The 24469-nt window shown below is 36.4% G+C and overlaps 1 protein-coding gene across 1 annotated transcript in view; it reads right to left on the minus strand.

The window, feature by feature from the left end:
• Positions 1-612: 612 nt before the first annotated feature.
• LOC112054524 (uncharacterized) overlaps positions 613-24469 on the minus strand; it is a 29248-nt gene continuing 5391 nt past the window's right edge. Inside the window, exons 2-5 of the mRNA XM_024094344.2 lie at positions 6667-6945; positions 5360-5436; positions 4238-4397; positions 613-2375 (exon numbers count right to left, since the gene is read on the minus strand). Of these exons, the coding sequence (XP_023950112.1) occupies positions 2275-2375; positions 4238-4397; positions 5360-5436; positions 6667-6853 (525 nt within the window). The 5' untranslated portion in view covers positions 6854-6945 and the 3' untranslated portion in view covers positions 613-2274. The remainder of the gene's footprint in view (positions 2376-4237; positions 4398-5359; positions 5437-6666; positions 6946-24469) is intronic.

The raw sequence follows: 24469 nt of genomic DNA on the forward strand, positions 1-24469 counted from the left end.
ATCTCGAGTCTCCCAGAATGAGAGGAGTTAGGCCAATAGTCCACCAAGCTGGCCCAATGCGGATCGTCAGACTCACATACGCAGAGAATTAAAAAAAATCTCTGATATGCAGGTTTCCTCACGGTGTTTTGCCTTCACCGTTTGAGACACGTGATATTTAATTATTTAGTTTAAAATACGTAAAATAGCGAAATTCATAGCATCCGTCGCATGCTAAAAAAACGAAAATCCCATAAAAAGACTTAAAAAAAAACCGAACATATTTTGCGAGGACCAATAAACCTGGCAATTCATACCTACCTCCCGAAAAAAAGGGTCTGGACAAATAGACATAATAAGGCCAACAAAGTGTTCTCTTATATCACTTCCTTTCTTTTTTTTCGGTTCCTTTTTTTCCTTTCGAGGTACGGAACCCTAAAAAGAGAAAAAAACATTTCTTTACTGTGGGATACTTATGCAATGCCGGGACTTGTAAAAAGAATTTGACGCGACCGGAGTCGCGGGCGTTCGCTAGTACTTAAGTATACCTATCCAACTCATCACGATACCCATCGAGAAACAAAATATAAAATGAAACTTTGATTAATACGAAAAGCAATAAAAACAAAGAAAATTAAAGTATAATTTATTTTTTAAAAAGACTTAAACTATGTAATTGTACAATAAGTTAAAATATTTCATTATAATGTAAGCTAGAAGCATATTTTTAATTATCAAGAGACTGCCTGAATATAATAATTAATTTACAAAAATTAATAAACCGATTTTCGTGAAAATTTAACGGGACCAATCTGGAAGTATCTGTCGACAAAAAACTAATTTTCAAAATGGTTATTAAATTACGAAGTTATGAGGTAACAAACCAAAAAAAACATACATACGCGTCGATTTGAACACCTTCTCTTTTTTTGAAGTAGGTTAAAAAGACGAAGGTCTGGCCATCACAAGCCCATAATAATTATATTCTTGATTATGGTAAATATTTTGGTAACTTATTACTAATATCTTATAACTACAAATCATAACTAAAAAATCGAGATATAATGACGACGCAACTCGAACCTTGAACTCCAAGGTCCGTAGCCGAACTAGCTAACCACTGAACCGACGAGATAGATCAGTAGGGCTATTCTGTAACGATGTTTCTAAAGCTAGTGCGTGTTTTGAATTTACCTCTATCTCTCTACGTCTAACACGATACTATAAAATGGGACAGATAGAGGTACGAATTCGAAATTCGCTCTTTCGAGATATACATCGTTATGTCAGCCACTGACGATCAAGTAAGCTCACATGCCTGCAGCGCTAACGGCTTAACAGCCGATAAAACTGAGCTTACTTGATCGTCAGTGGCTGATATTACAGAAAGTTACTGGCCAATCTCAAGATAAGATTGGCCGCCCAATCTGAAGGACATTATTACATAGATAGGTAAATAAACCTTAAAATTATGTATAAAATATGAGAGTTTATCAGTCGTGTGAAATGAGATACTTAAATTAACTTAGGTATGTTTGTTTTATTTTTATTGTTGTAAACAACAATTAGTCAATTTAATATTCATAAAAAACGTATAAATTTTACAAATCTTTAACAAGTCTGTACATAATAATAAAGGGTAAGTAGACAAACAAAGAGATTCAAAACAACAAGAAGAGAAACAAGTGACAGTTTCACATTATACAATCTTCAGTCCAGGATCCGGGAAACTTTTTTAGAAGCTCATTTTACGTAAGGATAATTTTTGGTGACCTCGTTATATCTATACAACCCTAAATAAATTCTATTGATAGATATATCGATAGAATTTCTATTGATAGATACATCAATAGAATTTATACCTTCTTTTAAGTAAATATCTGTGTCAGAAGATATTCTGACACTGATATTAATTATTACTTAAAAGAAGGCTTCAGCCCTTGTTTGCTACCGGATCCTGGATTAAATGAGTCACTATGGAAAAAAATCCGATGAGTTGAGAACCTCCTCCTTTTTTTGAACTCGGTTAATAAGGTACAGTGATTTAAAAAAAATATCAGATGTATTAAAACCTCTGAGATTCTATTCTCTTACAAGGATAATTTGGTATAACAAATTAGCAAGAATGAACACAAACCTTCCCAAATATTATTCTTTAGAAAAATCAATACTTAGATATTAATAAAAAAAATTACAATATATTATAAATGTAATCTGCGGTGTACTTTTATAATCACTGATATAATAAGGCACTTTTTACTTTTTAGTTTATATTATTATTGACTGGTAAAAAGATTATCGTTTGTAAGGAGCCTTTCGATATCTGCCCCTCTCTTCTTCGTCGCGAATGTCCAAGTATTGGCTGAATACAACTGCCCAGAGGTAGAGGTATATGCCTGTAAATAACAAAAATATATTAGGTTTGAATTAAGTGTTAAACTTGTAGTAAACAAATAACTTAGGTAAATAAAAAATATTTCCGAACCCTAAAAATATCTAATCCATTGTTTTCCATGTATTTATGTACCTACAACAAAAGGAGCAAAATAAAAAAAATATCTATCAAAGATCGAAAATCAATTATTTATTTCAATCTCAATTATTACGAAATTCAAGCCGGAATCGAAAATCCAAATTTCATTCCACGTCAAGCGGTTTTCAACATTTCGAAGTACAAAATTGCCTATAACGGGCGAGCAAATGTTGTTTGATGACGTCACGGCGTTAAACGCGAGCTGATCACCGGGCTCACTTTAAAATTTTATATCCCGGGAATTAATTAACGTATCGAAATAATTCTTTTACGAGTATTTTTTGTTTTCAACGGAGAATACAGAAAGCCAACATTTAAAAATGGTTAACATTATTCATTCAACGATCAATGGGCAACCTATTACTAATTTACCTCCGGCTCTTCTCGAAAAAACTTTCGATTTTGTATAAAATAAATTATATATGGCAGAAGTGTGGCAGAACAACATAATAACTGTTTAAACTATTACATAACAAATTTTATTTAATGTTTATTTTTCACGATAATGAAGCACATCTATTTTTGCTTCATTACGGTTCAAGATTAGGATCCACTAAATTGGATTTCACGCTCATTATCCTCTAATGCTCTTCCTCGTAGGTACCCACGGTAGGTAGACAGTTAGGTATTTATAAACGAGGAAGTTACCAATATAGAAGGACCATTCTGTATGGATGCGTAGATATCGCTTAACTAGAATAACAAACTTAGATTTTCTTGATGATTCGTGTCATTTTTGTTGAAAGAAAGAAAGAAAGAGCCCAAAACTGTATAGAGCGTGCATGATCTTCTTTGTTTATATACGTGTGTCTAACGAGAAATCACCAAAAAATGAGCGACCCTAGATATTGATGTTATAAAAATAAATGAAAATAAATTTTAACGAAAAAGTTGAACCGACTTCAAAATCACAAATATAAACTATTCTGATCTGATCATATTGAAGGCGGTGCCATACCAGTGATGTAATAATTAAAGCCGTTTCTGGAGGAACCACGGGAAAGAATTACTGTCTTTAAATCCTTTTGATTTGATCGTCTTTAGTTAATGCATCACTGTGTTAGCTTCGCCTTCAAAGTGACCAGAATGTAGCACATACAATGTTATTATTGCTTTTTAGTTTATTTTTGTGATTTTGAAGTCGGTTAAAAAGATTTTATTTTTCTGTTTTTAGTATGCCATAGCATTGTGAACGAAAGCGCACAGTATGGGCAATTTCGTTATTTTCACTTTAACACAAAATTACTAAACCGTTTTTCATAAAAAAAAATAAATTAAACCAATCTGGAAGTATGCTCTTTCAAACAATTTTTTGAATTTTTAAAATTGGTTAAGAAATGACAAAGTTATGCGGTAACAAACATTAAAAAAGAAAAATATTGGTTGTCTGAAAAGTTGGTTTACTGACGATAGTTAAACGTGACAACTTCATAAGAAAATAGTGATGGAATGATTGCATTTTTCAAAAGAAAATTTTCGTTTTTCTAAAATGCGTTTTAATAATCTTCATAGACCAGAATATATTTTATTTCTTGTAAACAAAGTTGGCAACCCTAGAGCGAGGGAACGACGCATGAAGTCGTCTTTTTTCGAGTGTGCAGCCGGCTCTATCGAAGTGTAGGACGTTGTCACGTCAAGAAGAAAAAAACTTACGCGTAGAATTAAGAACCTCCTCCTTTATTTTGAAGTCGGTTAAAAAATAAATGAAAAAATCACAACACTCACACAAATAAATAAGTCCACCGATGAGTATAAGTGTAGCCAGCAAGGCGTGCTGCTGCCCATCGAGGTAGTAGGTGATGGACGTGTGCAGCACGCTAATCAGCAGACCAACAGCCAACACGATGCCCAACACTACCCACGGCAGCATCAGCCACGACCGTCGCTGTAATACCGACAGTTAACTATAGTTAGATACAGCAGACTCTTTGCGGTTACACCCGCGTAGTTCGCATTCCCTCAGGAACATATTGATAAAAGATAGCCTGTGTCATCTATACTAATATTATAAAGCTGAAAAGTTTGTTGTTTGAACGCGCTAATCTCAGGAACTACTAATCCGATTTGAAAAATTCTTTCAGTGTTAAATAGCTCATTTATTGAGGAAGGTTATAGGCTATATATTATTTCTACGGGAACGGGAACCACGCAGGCGAAACCACGCGGCGTCAGCTAGTTCTTTGATAATGTAGCTTTCCATTGGTGAATGAATTTTTAAAATCGGTCCAGTGGTTTGACGCCTATTTGTAATAAACAAGCGCACAAAAAATTGAACTTCTGACATTCACGACTGGGTGATTATTTTTTTTCTCATTATCATCATCATCATCATCATCATCATCATCATCATCAGCGAGTCAGTTAGTTACAGAGTCCACCGGGTCATACATTCTCTATAATTATTCATTTAACAGCAATTGATACCTGTGTGAAATGTGGTCAAAGTTGATCCTTTGAATCAGAGGAATCAGTTTTTAACTTGATGAGCTATCAGTATGTAATAAAGGAAATATGAAGATAGATAGGTAAGAAGCTTGGAAGAAGTAAAATATTTGCATAAAATCTCTTACCGAAAACGAAACCTTTGCAGCGTTAAATAAATAAAAAATTAATTAAAATATAGCGAAATAATTTAAAATAATCATGTAAAAAATCTAGATTTATTTCGGCTAGTTGCCTCGACTGGTGACAGAAGGTAAAGCAAAAATGCAGCCAGTATTCTCGCCACCATTCCACGTGGGCATAATATGTATAGTTATTAGTATAAGTTATATTATAAGTATAAGTAGCTAAGTTTCTTTCACAAAAAGAAATTGCAATATAAAAAATAGTTTATAACCAGCTTACCTTTAACACAGCGATAATGAGAAGTCCACATATCAATATTGTAAAGCAAAGGTTGACTGTGAGAAATATTCTCGGAACTGAAAAAGAAAATAAAAATTAATTATGTACAATTGTACCTATGTCATTATACACACCTAGGTATAGTTTTAAGTGTATAGATTACTAGCGAACGCCCTTGACTACGTAAGTGGATTAAGTTTTTCATAAATCCCGTAGGATCCATGGATTTTTCCAGGAAATAAAGGAGCTTAAGTTCTGCTCCAAGGTCCAATATATGTATATATCAAATTTCAGTGACAGACAGACATATTATGTCAGGCAGACAACCTTACTTTCCCATTTATAATAAGTAAGTAAGTGGTAAGTGATGATGTAATCTTAGATGGTAGCGGGCTGACTTGTTAGGAGTAGGAAGATAATCCACACCCCTTTCGGTTTCTACACAGCATCGTACCGGAACGCTAAATCGCTTGGCGGTACGTCTTTGCTGGTGCCCACCTACCACCACCACCAGACTTAGACCTATTACAAAAAACCTCAATCGGGGATCGAACTCAGGACCTCCGTCTTGTAAGCCCACCGCGCATACCACTGCGCCACGGAGGCCGTCTATCATATTAGTATGGATATTCTTATATTTTCTTAGAGACCTAGGGTTTTGATAAACTAATAATATTGTTCAAGCAAAATCAAACTGCCCTTAAATTTTACAACAATAAAAACCTAGACCTTCCCTAAAAATATAGCTAGTTACCTACATTTACCTAAATAACGAAACCCATCTTCAAATCGAATCAATCAATTTTGAAAAAATTACTGATTCCTTTTTGGAAGTCAGTGATAAATAAGAATTTTCGGAATACCGTCGTTTGAGCTATTGAGCTGCGGAAAATATTTGGTGAATACTTACAATGGTCTTAGAATTTTACAATTTAAACTATCGTAAGTGTTCTTTTATATATTCAGTTTCAGTATATTATATTTAGTTAGGATCATGCCGCTTCAAGAAACAACTCATGACTAAGGGCCCCGTATGGATTCGAAAGTAGTCGGGCTCCGACGTTGTATCACGTAAGTTTTAGCCGTGTTTCTTAATCTACACCAATATTATAAAGCTGAAGAGTTTGTTTGTTTGTTTGTTACACGCTAATCTCAGGAACTATTGGTCCGATTTGAAAAATTCTTTCAGTGTTAGATAGCCCATTTATCGAGGAAGACTATAGGCTATATGTTATCCCCATATTCCTACGAGAACGGGAACCACGCGTGTAAAACCGCGCGGCGTCAGCTAGTAAATTAATACTTACGGTCCATCTCTGACAGTTTTTTGTCAAAGTCCTCCGCAAAGATGAACGTCCGGTAGGAAACATAATGCTTGTCCGCCACCCATATCGTGATGATGGTCACTATAGACAGGATGATGCCGAGACTCGCTGTGATGAGCGAACCGGTGCGCGTCGAAGCACAGCAGCAGCACTTCTGTAAACGCTTCATTTTGGCTTTATTTGTGAAGCACTGCTTCGGTAAATAGTCTTCTTAATGTCTTCGATGTTTTTGTTTCTTTACTGTTCACCTTCTCATGGTTCCTGTAACAAACAATCATTTATGCTTAGGCTCAGTCCAGGGCGAATTCGCCGCGATTCTCTCGCGCGTATAACGCGCGACGGTTACGTCCACAAGGTGCGTATTACGAGCGAGCATTTAGGGAGAAATTCAGTATGAAACATGGAGTTGAACGCGCACTCGCTCTTGAGTTCGCGCGTTAACTGGACGCCACAAGGCGTCCCTAGTACCTCGACTCGCGCGCAATACGCGCGGCTCACGCGCGAGTCTGGCGTAGTGCACGCGATTTACGAGCGTATTTTGAATTCGCGCGATGCTTGTGGACGCAATTTATTGATGTCTAGTACTTCGACAACGCGCGTATGAATTCGCGCGATACGATTCGCGACGAATTCGCCCCTTCTGGACAAGGTCTTACGGTTTTGATATATCTCATCATTACTTTCCGGGCCAAACCTATTTTATTATAGGAGAGGGGATTTTGAGTTTAAGCCCACTGTACGCTCTTCCAATGCTGGTTGGCGGGATAACTAGACTAAGGAGTTCGGCTGGTGCGATTGTTGGGACTAATTAAAAGACTGAAGAGTTCGGTTGGTTTGATTGTTGGGACTAACTATTAGACCTTATTAGACCAATATTTATCCATAACCATTATTAGCACACGTGTGCTCCTTAATGTGCTGACAGCACGTTCCCTGAAGCAATGTTTCTGAACCTGTCAACGGTTTCGTTCACGGCGTTGAAATATTAAATTAGCCGAAGTCGATAAAGACGACGTCGCACTATTTTGTTGGAGATATTTTTATCTTCAACATAATATAGTGCCAACCGTATAGCTATTTTATTTTTAGATCACTCATGGTGTTTTGTGGGGAACAAAGTCAATAATTAAAATTGTGTACGTTGTTTCTAAATAGGTCTATAAACATTATATTAAAAACACTACTCAGAACATCGATCGTAGATCGTTAGATGGGCCTCAAAGCGTCGCGGAAATGTCATTGGTTTCGCACATTGAGTACGTCATCACTCGTAACATATTTCTCTTTATTCATGTTGTGGCTTGTGTTTTTACACTTCCAAAATGAACACGAAGCCATAATTAAGGGATTAAAATAATAAAAAACAGTAAATATTTTTTTAAGTCCACGTCCACTCACAGCATGCGCTTGTTACGTACTAAGATAAGACAATAAGATTTTGGTTATGTCATAAAATTGTGCGTTATTTAATTTATAGGGGCATATCTAAAGATTTATATCGATGACTCAAAGGCCGACATCGTATAGTGTGCATCTAATGCTGCAAACTGAACTAATAGACGGTGGTAATCACTCGGTCACTTGCAGGATTGTTTCCTCACTCTTTAAGCATTAAAATAGCTATCGGATGTCATTAGCTCAATTGGATTTCATCATCATCATTCATCATCATTAGCCTATTAAAGGAGCCTATCCATTAACGGCCATTTTCAATAACATAACTAAAATTACGGATCGATAGCTATCCTCGATTATCAGTAACAGTCACACTATCTATAGTAGGTTTTTGAATCGAAGCTAAATGGCGGATAGATAGGTTATTGAAAACGGCCGTAAACCTATTCTGACATGACGGGTAGCAGCGAAAGTGATTGTACTATCATTTTGTGGTAGAGGAAACACCTCGAGCAGGTCGCAGGACTTGTGACCTTGGGGGTAGGTTTAAGGGATCAATTTAGAATGCAACAACACTCGCCTTCCCGGCCCGACATGTTCTCCATGCGCACACAAAACAAAACATTATTGCACAAAATCACTAATTCATATAACTCCCGATAGCCCGCGCGGGCCGGGGGGCGTGTAGTGATGAATGAAAAACCCACGACTGATGCACCTCACTTCCCCGCACGCACGATTTCACACCCGCGCAGTCTTTCCTCCCGTCGCCCGCGTATCATGGAAGTGTCATCAACGTACTTGTCAGACTATAACTACGCATATTTAAAATCTATTATCGATTATTTACATCATGAGTTTTTTTGTGAAGTCTCAGAACATCTGCAGCCACTAACTCCACAAGAAATACCAACTGGACGTTATAGGTTAATAAAACCTATAACCTATATTCCATTACAATTTATTATTAGTTTATCGTCCATTGCTGTAATAAATAGAGGCTATAATATAGCATAACAAAAATGAACCAAGTTATTGGCCAATGCATCTAATTCTGGATTGAATGGTGTTTCCTACTCCCATTATACAAATGACCATTGCGAAATTTTAATGCGTTCCCGAATATCGGCTATTACGTAAGACGTTATAGGAGGAATAAATCGAATGATAGCAGCATAATGTAGCTAATACAAACTCAATACATGCACAAATAATTTACTGCCTCAAAAGAATTATATCGGCCACAGCCGCCAAAGTTTTTGGAGTTTACTCCATAAGAATCGTTTTTTAACCGACTTCAAAAAGGAGGAGGTTCTCAATTCGGTCAGCCGGATTCACCGGCTTAGCACCGCCTTCATACTGATCAGCAGGTAGAACATATTAGTGGATACGTTATTAGGTTTTAAAGTCGGTTGTATTTTTTTTACTAAAATTTTATTATTCATATATAGCCCCCGGTATGAAAAAAAATCGGTTGTCTGTAAAGTCGGTTTACTGACGATAGTTGAACGTGAGAACGTCATAAGAAAATACTGATAGAATGGATGCATTTTTCAAAAGAAAATGTTAGTTTTTCTAAAATACTGTTTAACAATCTTCGTAGACCAGAATATACTTTGTTTCTTGTAAAAAAGTTGGCAACCCTAGATCCAGCTTCTATGGCGAGGGAACGACGCATGACGTCATCTTTTTTCGAGTGTGTAGCCGGCTCCATTGAATTATAAGACGTTGTCACGTCAAAAATATGGGCAGTAAAATTCGATGAACGAATGACAGAATTACGTTAGCGCGCCCGCACGCCGCGGCCTGCTGCTCCTCGGTTGCGCACCTTTCACTTTTCAGGCGTAGTATTGAGACGTACATAGTTAGAATCGATCTGAAAGAGTAAACTCCATTCGTGCGTTGGAGCTACTTAGTTAGTTGGAGCACACTAGTTAGAATACATAATATGTAGTACACGGTTATTTTAATTTTTATAATAAAGTGCACAAGTGTGTGTGCTAACACATGTGCACTTTTTATACCCTAACTCTCCTAACCCGATGGGACAAAACCTTCGCAAGCCGAAAGAGGTCAAATGGAACACTAACATCGCCGATTTCTTAACTTCAGGCAGATATTTCTGGAAAGATAAATCCGAATAACTTATTTTTTGTTAGCCTGACCCGAGACTTAAATCCTGAACTTCATCATCCGGATTTGAACTAGCTAACCAATGTATCAGTGGGGCAGATACAAAAATAATGCAGTTATAGATAAAACAATTACTTTAAAATCTGCTTTTTTATATTTTTTGTTTGTTTAATTCGACCCAAGAATGGTAGTTTATTGAACTCTAATTGGTTTTAACGTTTCATTTTTATCGTACAGGAACTTCAAATCATTTGGCGGTACGAGTATGTCTGCCGATAAGTTTTTAATGTCGCCAGTAATCTCCTGTTGAGCCAGGATGTATTTATTTATTTTCAAAATGTAATAAATAACCGCCTTAACTCGTTGGTCTAGTTATTAGCTATAGAGGCTATCATTAGATAGGGGAGCCGAAGAGGGGATTTCTAAGGGGAGCCGAAGTAATAAAAATTGTCTTTAAGGTCTGTAGTTTTTTTCCCTACCGCTTACCGCGAAAGAAGTATATAACCATTTATTCTTTTAGCATCTAATCTACCAAATTAAATGACGCTTTAGTAACTGCAAATTTAGCATCCCGAGCTCCCCTACTAACAGGTTTCAAGTCCTGGGTCTAGGCTACAAAATATTAAGCATGTTGTACCAGATATTCTCAGTACGTAGCCTGAAGTTGGGAAGTTATTGGCGTGATATCCCCATTCCTGGCAGAGAAAGTCATTGTCATGATCGTTAGGATTCATTTACACGAGCAGCACGTTGTGGCAGCTGGCAACTGCTACCGACGACTGCAGTTGACTGCCGTTGACTGCCGTCTACTGCCGCTGAGACATCGGCGACTGCAGTTGACTGGCGTCTGCAGTCGGCGACGGCCGCCGACTTCCGCTCAGACGTCTGCACTGCAGTCGACTGCAGTCGTCGGTAGCAGTTGCTGCTCCTTTAAATGAACTCTTAGAGGGTTAAATATTATAACTCAAAGCCCGCTAACCCACGATTGAGCAGCTAGTGAGTGTAAGTCACAAATTCTCTTCCCTCTAAAGAGAGTGTGCAAGTTATGTAGTGGGTTATTACAATATGCTAATGCAACGATGATGCTAATGTTGACGGTCTCCATGGCGCAGTGGTATGTGCGGTGGATTTTCAAGACGGAGGTCCTGGGTTCGATCCCCAGCTGGGCCGATTGAGGTTTTATTAATTGTTCCAGGTCTGGCTGGTGGGAAGCTTCGGCCCTACCGGCAAAGACGTACTGCCAAGCGATTTAGCGTTCTAGTACGATGTCGTGTTGAAACCATCCGTATGATGTCGTGTGGATTTTCATCATACTCCTTACAAGTTTGCTTCCATATTAGATTGCATCATCACTTACCATCAGGTGAGATTGTAGTCAAGGGCTAACTTGTAAAAAAATTACAGAAATGCTGACGAATTAAGATTATAAGTTCTATTGAGTTGAACTTAATCTATTTATCAAGTATATAACGCAGACCTACTTTTTTCAGTTTACCCTTTTCTGACATTGACCTAACCCAGTTTGCAGACACCCTACCCTAACGTTACATAACGTCGCTTTGGCTCTGGGACAATAAAGGTACGCCGCGCCCTGCCTTTTACAGCCCATTAACTAGCCTTGGCTAACCGGGATTCATTTCCTCTAACGCCATTGGAAACAAAAGACTATACCTACCTATAATTTCGTCAAAATATTGGTTGGTAAAGGGCGCATACATTATTACGGGTCGGAGTTTCCGGAACTTAATTGCCTTTGTTGCTTACAAAACATTTTTGGCGTCCAAAAATGTCATTTCATCTATTGTGCTTTGGTCTTGATAGTAATAATTCATATATAATATTTAATTTATTTTGCTATTATCCGCGAAAAGCAGACGAACCCACGCGACAACGTCACCCAGGTCCGATGAAATACTCTCTGCATACGTTTCACCTCGAAACCGGAGCATCCTCAGGAGATGTTGACTCTACAACGCAATTGCACGTTGTAGAGTCAACATTCTACGTTGTCACATTTAGCGGATAATAGCAAAATAAATTAATTATTATATATTCATGATGAACTTCCGCAAAGTAACACCTGCTTCTATGCAATAGTCATAATTCAGAAAGGAGCCGTGATAGCCCAGATATGACCTCTGCCTTTGATTTGGAACCCGCTCCGGGGCATACACCTCCAACTTTTCAGTTATGTTCAGTAATATTACGTGTCTCAAATGGTGAAGAAAAAATATCGTGAGATAACCTGCATACCTACATACGTGTGTAAAGTCTGCATAACAACATTGGGCCAGCGTGAGGGACTTTTAGCCAAATCTCTTTTATTCTGTAAGGAAACTCGTGCTTAAGCGTAAGCTAGGTTGTTAATGATGAATTCAGAAATATCTGATAGCTTTTGTATCGACAAATTATGAGATTGAATCTAGCTACTATAACAATAATCCCATCCTTGTATAGCTATCTCTTGGCCTAGATATCGTACTGTAAGGTGAAGTTATTGTTCCAGCAACACAAGAAGGTACTATACCTACCGACCAATGTAATAATGCACCTATTTACGAAGATTAACCTTTTATGACTCATAAACATAAAACAACCATGTGCATCTGGGATTTATGTTTCAATGCAGACAAAGGAGTTAAAGAATGTTTTAAAAGATAACTGCATACTTTTTGCGTTATTTTTAAAAGTGATGTTTACACTTCACTTCAGCGTTCATTTGCATTTTATCTTAGGTACTTGGTATTTGATGACGCATATTGCTTGCACTGTAGAAAAGTAATTAGATTTCATGGAGAGACAACTCACTCAACACTCTCAAACTCTATTTATTTACCTCTATTTAACTCTGTTCTGCGTGAATCCTAGCCTTAAGTTTACTACAAACCCTTTTCTTGCAAAGAAACAGACTCTTTTTTTGCGCAAAGACCAAGTGGCGCAGTGGGACCATGTCTTCTACACCAAAGGTCGTGGATTCGATTCCCACAATTGTAAAATATGACAATACCCACATTAATGCGACCCTTGCTATCGTAAACTAGAGTCCTTATTCTATCTATTCCACTCAATTTTATTTCAGCCCCCCTAGCCAACTACGATACTACTATCTACGATGCGTTAGCGAACTACGATCGCTAACGCATCGAAAACTAGAAAGATGTATGGGAATGATCTTTGCTATCGACAGCTCACGTGATCAAGATCTGTCATACCCATACATTTTTCTAGTTGTCAAAGCGTTAGCGATCGTAAAAGGGAATCGACGCGACGTGCCACTTGGCTAGGGGGCTGTACAGTCTGGGTATAGTTTTCATACTTTGGAGTCAGTTGTCCTTTCTATTCATCAAATAGAGCAAATATATTTCAGATTTAGCAAATCCGCTTGATGTACAAAGCTGAAATTTTGCAGGGAGGTAGTATAGTTAGATAGGTATCCACTAAGAACGGATTTTGCGATAGTTCCGGATTAAAGAGATCTAGGAGCGGACGAAGTAGCGGGCGTCCGCTAGTCTTTTAATACAAGTAATGTATGCTAATGCGCATTTATAAATCAGAGCGTGTTTCCTTTTCAGGCACAGCTCGACAGTCGACACAGTGAGCCTTTGTTTCGCAGATTACGCAACACGTCTCGATGACCATAATAGTCCAGTGTTACCGAGTCTCTGACACACAGACGAGGCAGCTGTGTTTGTCGTGGCCTTTTTAATTACAACGTAAACAGTTAATAAATCACATCGTGTGATCGTGCTTCTCTTTTGAGCGAGACACGACTGCTTTGAATTTGAAGTTTCATGTCTTTGATGTATATACTAGACGAGTAATCGGTATATCTACATAGTACATGTACATACTAATATTATAAAGAATTTTTAATACAATAGATAGTTCTTATACTCAGATTGATATAGATTTGACCAGTCTTCTGCAAAGCTGGGTGTGCTCATTAGTTGGTATGTCGTGGAAAATAATGAAAACTTCACGACGATCTACAGTGCTATGAGAACTACCTGTCCCATTTTAGAGAGCTCAACTTCCGTCAAGCCAAATATTACGTTATAGTACCTATTTAAACAAATATTTTAAACGATTGCTTCATGTAATCTATTCAACTAGGAAGCTCATATTTTGACATCTTTTTCATAATATTATATTGGTTTTAGATAATAAATGAATATTAAGCAAACATTGTTTTATCATAGCGTGGTGAACCTCAAAAGTTCTTGACTTTGAAGGTTTACTTAAAAGAATTTGTCTGGAAAACTCATGCTTTTGTTAGGTTAGGATTGTTGACATAATAAGTTGTTGATTATACTACTTATTTCATATTAAAGAAATGTTTACTCTCATTTTCAATGACACTTGGCAAAATAGTACAGGAGAATTGCCTAATCTTGGCACTCAAATAAAGGTCACTCGTTCAGTTCCTGATACCAACGTTCTCTGTGTCATTGCCATACAGTTAAAAATAAATCCCAACTACAACAGAGAAGTGTGATTGCAGTAATTCTTATCTCTTTTGTTAGTTTACAAAAATATATAGTATCTGGAACGATAAAATAAACAAAATATTACAGATATTAAAGTTGAAAAAAAATACGCTGGCTGCTAATCCCTTAATAACAAAGTTAAGTAAACTAATAAAAAAAAATAAGTAGGAGTACCTACATTCTTAATTGTATTTGCATTAATCTATACTTCTATACTAATATACTAATATATATAAGCTGAAGAGTTTGTTTGTTTCAACGTGCTTATCTCAGGAATTACTGGTCCGATTTAAAAAAAATTTAAATGTTAGATAGCCCATTTATCAAGGAAGGCTACAGGCTATATATTATCCCCGTATTTTTATAAGAACGGGAACCACGCAGGTGAAACCGCGCGGGGTCAGCTAGTTTTTCATGTAAGGCAATCTTGCCCGAAGAAAACTAAGAATTGAAGTTCTATCCACTGTATACCAAATACCCAAGTCTCAATTGAAGACCTACCCACTGCATCACGAGTAGGTAACCTAATTCAGCTGTTGTTGATCAAGTACAAGTGGATTTACATCGCTCCCAAGTGCTCGTTCCCAGACATTCAATCTTGCAGTTATTTAGACGAGGTACCTACGGTTTAGTCGTCATCAACCCATATTCGGCTCACTGCTGAGCTCGAGTCTCCTCTCAGGATGAGAGGGGTTAGGCCAATAGTCCACCACGCTGGCCCAATGCGGATTGGCAGACTTCACACACGCAGAGAATGAAGATAATTCTCTGGTATGCAGGTTTTCTCACGATGTTTTCCTTCACCGATTGAGAAACGTGATATTTAATTTCTTAAAATGCACACAACTGAAAAGTTGGTGGTGCATGCCCCGGACAGGATTCGAACCCACACCCTCCGGAATCGGAGGCAGAGGTCATATCCACTGGGCTATCACTGCTCTACGGTTTAGTACTCATATCATTTTGTACGAGCACGGATTGTCTCAGATATATCAAATTACATAAAGCACGACGTATAGTTTTGTGTTACATACTCGTATGTGGTTTATCTTGCTTCTGAATTCTCGTTATTTAGTATTGTTAAAGGTGTTCTAGTTTATCAACAGAGACTGCGACTATTGTAGTATTGACACATTGATTGACAGGCAAGATATTGTGATATCTCCCAGGCATAGCTAGGCATTAACTCGTTAATCCGTTAATCGTTAATTAACGAAGTTAACATTTTGTTTAACGGATTAACTTTTAAGTTAACTTTTAAAAATGTTAACGGACCCGTTAACTTCCGTTAATATGCAGAAGTCCGTTAATCGATAATCCAATGCCTACTATTTACCGCGCGACGCGATTAACAGGTTTAGGCAAGTAAGAAAAATGATGAAAGATTTTTTTTTCAAAGAAATCAAGAAATTACTATATTTATGTTAAAATTATAGATAAAATCAACTAAAAACAAATTATGGCACTTTTCCCCAGTGCTCATCTTTATTTTTCCAATGGGGATCTCAAACAATGATATAAAAATGCAATATTAACCAGTCATATTAACGGATTAACGATTAACGTTAACTTGCGTTAATTCTTCCGGAATGTAACGCTTCAACGTTTAACGAAGCTAATATTTTTTGTAGCGGATTAACGATTAACGAAGTTAACTATTTGATTAACGGTGCCCAGCTATGCTCCCAGGTTGTAATAAGTATTAAGATCGGCTGCTCAAAAATGCAAGTTTTGAAGCTTTTATAATAAAAATCTATTTATAAATTAGTTGATAATTCTCTTAACGCTCATTTTTTTATGTTCACTCATTCATAATCATAGAGTTGACATAGAGCTGTAGAATTATGAAAAACCTAATAATGATGATGAACTTATAGAGAAATAACTGTAGCGTCAAGTACAATTATGATTTATCAATAGGTACCTACTAATATTATAAACATATAAAGTTTATGACTTGACTATGACTACACAACAATTTTGAACATTATTTTGGCAATAACCAAACCACGTTATTTGCGAGTGTCTTGATATCTATACCCGCAATCTCACAGGATCGGGAACTACGGGACGGTGCTAACGAATAATTTGTGCAGGAGAATCCTACAATAATTTACAGACGACACGTTCATAAATGAAGAACGGTTAGGTTAAAACCTCATAGTATAAATATATGTTTATTCATACTCTAAGGTTATAACATAATTAGTCGGTGTCATCATTCATTACCCAGCAATTAACATTGACCTTGGTATTGCAGTTGTCCTGCAAGTCGGTAAACATGACTATACCTACTGGTTCATGAACTCTAAGATAACTTGTTATTTGTCATAACAACTTTATTACCATCATCATGTATTCAATCAAAACTTTATTGGGCTTGAAACTAGTCACAGTTGTGTTGCAGAGTTTGAAAACATAGTAAACGAATTGAAACTTTGTGACGTATCTAATATTTTAGAGAGGAAATATTTGATTGTTTGTTTGCATTGAATAGGCTCCGAAACTAGTGAACCGATTTAAAAAAATCTTTCACTCTTGGGAAGCTACATTATGTTTTTGGCTAAGACGTACCACCAAGCGATTTATCGTTCCGGTACGATGCCGTGTACAAACCGAAAGGAGTGTGGATTTTCATCCTCCTCCTAACAAGTGAGCCCGCTTCCATCTTAGATTGCATCATCACTTATCATCAGGTGAGATTGTAGTCAATGGCTAACAAAAAAAAAATTGGTTGTCTTTAAAGTCGGTTTACTGACGATAGTTGAACGTGTCAACGTCAGAAAATACTGATGGAATGGTTGCATTTTTCAAAAGAAAATGTTTTTTTACGTATATATTTGAAACAATAAATAAAAAAATTTGAGAGGTGTCTTGACACCGTTCCATCCTGGTGTCCTTTGTAAAAAATGGTTGGCAACCCTAGAGCGAGATATACTTTATTTCTTGTAAAAAAGTTGGTAACCCTAGAGCGAGGGAACGACGCATGACGTCATCTTTTCTCGAGTTTGCATCCTGGCTTCATCGTTTTCACGCCAAAAAAACTATCTCCGGGTGCTATTATCTATATTTTATCCCCGTATTTCTATGGGAACAGGAACTACGCGGGTGAAACCGCGTGGCGTCTGCTAGTGATAAATAAATTGAATCTTGATTTCATAGTAATTCAATGTTGATTTCAGTCATATAATAAAATTGAAACGTCTATAAAACACGTAACAAGTTTCGACACGTATACAAAAATAAAAGATTTAAAATGTGTGAATTTCTTGTGAAGCTAAATAAAAACCTTGGCGTCTTGACGACCATCGGTTATTTTATACCCGTGATAATACGACTGAGAAGGCTAACGCCACCGCAGATTACGTCATCACTATTGCAATCATATACTACGTAATGTGTATTTATGTGTGTATGTGACGAGTGACATTCATTCATTTATAACTCGCAGAGGTATAGCGAAATGTAAACATAGCGACCGAATTTAATTCATATCTCTTCATTATTGTCTTACATCACTGTTTCAATTTGTAACACCTATCGTATACAGACTGATAATATACACGTTTATTAGTTGTTATTACTTCCTCTTTACTCTTTACATAGCTACAAACTACAAACCCACAGATACGGATATTTAGGTATGAATATACTTTAATATTATTGAAGCGTGGGCCCATAACCTACTGATGTTAGATTTGTACGGAGTTAATTATTATATATCTTGATAATAACCGTTTAGTTTTTACCTAAATTTCCGTTTAGTTGAGTGTCTTTTAAAGCGTGCATTGTTACCTGTAAGTTAAGGGAACTACCTGGTGAATATTTATAAGTATCTTTAAATGAAGCGATTAATATAATAATGATTGAACTTCGCTTGATCTTTTATTATGAATTTCACATCATCTGTATTCGCACAAAAACACATTAAACATTATAATTACTACAATTTATACACCATCACCACATAATTTCTCATATTACCTAAGATTACAGGAAACTTATTCTTTCTAACACAAAACTAAATACCACCACAGATAACAACAAACAGACAAACATAAATCGTAATATATCAATTAAAAATGAAAATATGACGAGCTTTGTAACATCAAAATTCCTAGTAGGTTTTGAATCATTCACACGTCCAAGTCTCATTGCCGCGTCACCTCTGCCAAGATAACGTAATATCACAGAATACACACAAGGTAATATCTATGACATTGAACGTTTCCCTCGTACGTCTGCAGTTCGCCAAATCCATGTATGGTCGTGAACCTCGACTGGCCATTGAGTACAGAGCAAGGTCAACTACCGACGTGTTACGTATGAAACATGGCCCTTCCTACCGGTAGTTACTTACGACGCCCATTACTTATCTGATAACATCCTTGGCTTATAATATTTTTAATTTAGTACCTTATTAATTATAAGCTCAAGTAAAATTAATCTTATTAATGCTGATGGTTATAAAGACAAGAAAGCGCAGGTATTATTGTTAAAAAGTTTCGTGTTTTCAAACTGGGAATTCTGATTCTGATTCTGTAAGTTAAAAGGGGAAAGTTCTAATTTTAATAGGTTTTATTGAAAACTTGGAATAGCTCTATAAATTTTGTAAATGATGATACGAGAAAAAAATTTGTAGTCTTGTTTTGTTTGTTGTAATCAGACTTTTTATAGGTACATATTTTTTGAGGAAAGCTGTTGTTTTTGACTTTGTCTCAAAATAATTGTTTGAATCAGATAGTGTTTAGAATCTCTCATTTATTTATTCCTTCTTTTTTTTAAATTTTTAACAATATAAGTATAAAATACAAAACATTATTAAAAATTTATAAAAAAAAAAATTCACCCTCCCGCTGCGGGACATTTGAGTGCCCAAGCAACCGGTGGTCAGGGCTCCAGAGTGAGGAACCTCCTCAGAATACGCGCCGTCTCAAGAATCACTGCCTTTTGTATCCGACTCTTGATCCAACAGTTAAGCGAAAGCTTCTTAAGGTGTTGGTCGAAGCTTTTCGCTATAAGACCATTGACTGAAACAACTATCGGAACAATAATACTTGACTCAACATTCCACATGGCGGTAATCTCGTGAGCAAGGTCCAAGTATTTTGATACTTTTTCCTTTTCGGCTTTAACCAGATTATCGTCATGTGGAACTGTAATATCAACAATTATTGCTAGACGCACTGACCGATCGACTAGCACTATATCAGGTCTATTGGCTACAATATACCTGTCAGTGATAATCGTTCGGTCCCAGTAGAGCAATGCACTGCTATTTTCAAGAACTGACGCTGGGTCGTACCTATAGTAAGGCATCTCAAAATCGATAAGGCCATACTGAAGAGCAAGCTGTTGGTGAATTATCTGTTTAGAATATTATTATGGAAATCAGAATAACTACCGAACAAAATACAAAACATGACAATAACAATCAGTAAGTAGGCGTTCTTGTATGTCTGTACATAAATGTAATACGTATTAACATAGCTCACTTAATATTATGGAAACTTGTTAAATTCCTGCTCAAAGTATACCTACGCAAAGCTTATTAATCGAAGGTAATTCTCACAGAGCAAAAACTCCTTGACAAAAAATGAATGATCGCAGGTAACCGGAAATCTTATTTCTTAAAAGTTTTCTGTAATTTATTACTTGATGCTAAAATTGATCACAAAAACTATAGTTGGCTACCCTATTTTCTACGGTCGTGCAGTTCGACTTAGCATTGCATCGATCGTAGATCGTTAGATGGGCGAAAGCGTCGCGGAATTGTAATTTTTTTCGCACATTGAGTACGTCATCACTTGTAACACATTTCTCTTTATTCATGTCGGTGCCTGTGTTTTGCCACTTCCAAAATTAACACGAAGGCATAATTAAGGGATTTAAATAAGAAAAAACAGTAAATGTTTTTTCAAGTCCATCTCCACTCACAGCATGCCCTTGTTACGTACTAAGATAAGCTGTGCGTGCACGTCTCTGGGTAATGACATAAAATTGTGCGTTCTTTAATATGGAGGGGCCCATCTAACGATTTATATCGATGTAGCATTGACCAAACAAGGTCAACCGCTGTCAAGTAGTAGGTAATGTACTTTTGAATGATTTGATCACCCTCCAAATGGCCGGTAGCTATTCACTTGCTACGTTGGATTTTAATTGAGGAGGTCCATTTCAATTAATACCAATTTTCCAATTGTCTTAAACTAGCTTTGCTCCTAATTTCTAAGACCAAAGTAAACATACATAACTTTATAAGATTGCGATATTGTTTGGTAAAATAAAACACAGGTACACCAAGTACAAATACTTTACCTTTTTAATAATTCACCTATTATATTGCAATGTATCAAAGATATGATGATTTCGAAGCAGAAGTCTACAACTTTGTTGCAAGGTCCTGTAATCTTTGCAACCTCTCAGTAAATCAGACAAGTCTAACAATAACAAATTGGTTAAAAAGTTCAACTTATACAGACACCGAAGAATTACTCAATGCAAATATGAAATAAACTATCACAACACCTATCTAACGTTTCTGCTTACTGTTTTACTTTACTTTTCTTTTTTGTAATGTATTTTTAAGTCCTAGTCCAACGGAAAACATTGGAAAATCCTAACTGGTCCCCACGATACAGATCAATCTAGTGTGGAGACCACAGGCAATCAAATACTTGTTTTTTTGTATCTATTTTTGGTTAATAAAGATTTTTTTTAATTCATTTTAAGTAAGAGCTGGCGTATTTGGTGAACAATTAGATGGCGTATATTTTCTTTTAGATTTTAATTGAAGATTACTTTCATTATTGTGTTTCACCTATCTATATCTCAGGCCGTAATAGGCCAGTGGATGTGACCTCTGCCTTCGATTCCGGAGGGTGTGGCTTCGAATCCGGTCCAGGGCATGCACCTCCAACTTTTCAGATGTGTGCGTTTAAAAAAATTAAATATCACGTGTCTCAAACGGTGAAAGAAAAACATCGTGAGGAAACAGTGTGAAGTCTGCCAATACGCATTGGGTGGACTATTGGCCTAACCCCTTTCATTCTGAGAGGAGTCTCGAGCTCAGCAGTGAGCCGAATATGGGTTGATAATGATTGATTGATGATATCTATATCTCTTATTAGTGAAATGGATTAAGACCAAGTGAAATTCGAACACCTTTAAAATTATTAAAAGTAACTAAATTCAAATTTAGCTAGTTTTTCCAGTTTTAGATAATTCAGTAGAGACAAACTTCCAAGTAATTTGAATAACCAGAAACTTAAATCCACTTCTCGAGTCTATTAATCACGTCTACACTTTTTGCCAGGCTTTCTTTTTTATATAAGTGTGATTCGTAGAATCTATCTGTTAAACAAGTATTTGACTTGCTAATACGCTGTATTTGTTTAAAAATAATGCTGAGATTTCACAAAAATAATAAATTTAAATTTTAAGGATTATAACATGATAATTCTATCAATAGATAAAGAAATTTAGCCATTGTAGAAAGGTGATGTTTCTATCTAAACAAAAGAAGAAATCTAAAGAAAATCGGTTTTGAAAAGAATAACATAACGGTCAGCATAATATAATAATCGGCCTTGTCCTGGAACAGAAAGAACTGAATTGACAACTTCGTTCGTAACACTCCCGACGGTCGTGTAACGATGAATGAAAAACCCACGACTGATGCACCTCACTTTCCCGCACGCACGATTTCACACCCGCGCTGTCTTTCCCCCCGTCGCCGGCATATCATGGGAGTGTCATCAACGAACTTGCTAGATTATAATATAAAAGCTTTTGAGTATACAGATGCTTGGGACTGCGAATCAATGACATCATCTGGACCGGTATTAGGTATGCCTGCAGTTATGATGCGTAATCCACTGCCCTAACAGATGAGTCACCAGCAACTGTATGCGTAAACTGAGAAGTCCCTTGGAAATACTTTTTTGAAGGTCACAATGTAACCGCATTGTTTCGTCATTTGACTTTACTTGAAGTATTGTATAGATAGTCGCGACTTTGTGTGTGGTTTTTCGCATAATTTTCATCTGGGAACGGTACAGCAACTTTTTATTAGTCTGTTCTTTGAAAAAGCAGGTTCAGGAGTTTTGAACGGCTGGCTTTTTTCAATAAAAATAAATACTGCATTTAGGTAGGTAGTTCTCGTATCTAAGAGAGCGCTATAATTTGCATTAAAATTAAGTTATGTTTTTCAAGTGTATTTACCCTTCTATTTTTTATTCATAATTGCGTTTTGGGTACGTTCATCGGTTGATGTGATGATGAATACCTTGGCTGAATTTGTTGTGGGCTCTTTTCGGACCACGGCGCGTTTGGAACCCTCGTAATTTTAATTTTAAGTATTCGAATGATTATTATCACCATTATCTTAAGTTTGATATTTACCTGACGTTTCGAAAGAGCTTGTGAACTAAACCTATTTGAAATAAATGAATTTTGACTTTGACTTAATATTATGGTATCGTCACAACCATACTGCAGGAAGGCCTTTCGAAGGATTTTCCAAACATCACGGTTAGAGCCGTCTAAAGTAAACGTATAGAAGCATCCAGTAAATCCATGCAACTGTATAATACTATACAAGACTTAAGTATCTGTTCGGAGCAAAGCTCGGTCGTCTATGTATTAACGTTCATAATACATGGGTGTTGTTTTTATCTGTCAAATATGTAAATGAGATGAGTTAGAAATAACATCTTTGAGAGGTCATAGTCCGATAACGGGAGCAGTTTCATGGCTATTATCTATGAGTCTTTGATGCAGTCCAGAGATACTCTAATTTATCTAATGAATACGCCAATTAGAATGCAAACTATGATAATGCTTGCTGTGTTGAACTGGTTTTTTCGGTGATTAGTACATTGGGCTGCTTTCAAAACTTCGAGTATGGTAATTTTATCATGATTCATTCCATCACATATCTCGAGTATCGCTTTATATTTGCAATAATATTCTATATCTTCAGCACACAAAAGAACTATCCGTTCCGAACGATAGCTTTCAAATTTATTGTACCTACAGTAGGTACATAGAAAACTAGGCTTAAGTGTGATTATATAAACTTTAGTTAAAATTATTTAAGTAATTAAATTAGGCAAGTACAAGTTTATTCTGATATGCTATAAACTCAAAAAAAAAATTGTAAAAAAAAACAAAAATCGAAAAACCCCACAGTAATGTAAATTAAAAACTTTTTCAGGTCTCATACAAAGCGAATTTGCTAATTTATCAAAGTTAGCTACTGAATATTTATTTTTTTTACACTTTTTCTTTTCATGTTTAAAAATGGAATTTAATTTTTTTATTTGTTCTGAGTGTGTGAATAATTTAGAAATGATTATGTTTAGTAATATATTATCAAACACGGCTAAAACTTACGTGATACAACGTCAGAGTATACCCGACTAGTTTAAACCTATACGGAGCCCTTAGTCATGAGCTGGTTCTCGCAACGTTCAGTTAGCCATGTTTTTGAACTCAAACACACCTTTCGTAAACCATATTCGGCATTAGACTCGGGGGGGTTGTAAACAACACATTGTACTGTAAATAAGGTGCATTAGAAAGCGCGGGAAATCGTGGACAAACAGGCGGACGGTGTTATTCATGTTAGTAGAGCCTTATCTGGACGTGCCGTGTATGGGGACGCAGGGAGACGTGTTCTCACATATAGATCTAACAGGTAGTACGTACCTAACTGTCATGAATACTACACTACTTTTATGCGTTAGGCCTATAGCGAATGAAAAGAA

The sequence above is a fragment of the Bicyclus anynana genome, chromosome 11 (assembly GCF_947172395.1).
Source record: "Bicyclus anynana chromosome 11, ilBicAnyn1.1, whole genome shotgun sequence".
In the NCBI taxonomy this organism is placed as follows: Eukaryota; Metazoa; Arthropoda; class Insecta; order Lepidoptera; family Nymphalidae; genus Bicyclus; species Bicyclus anynana.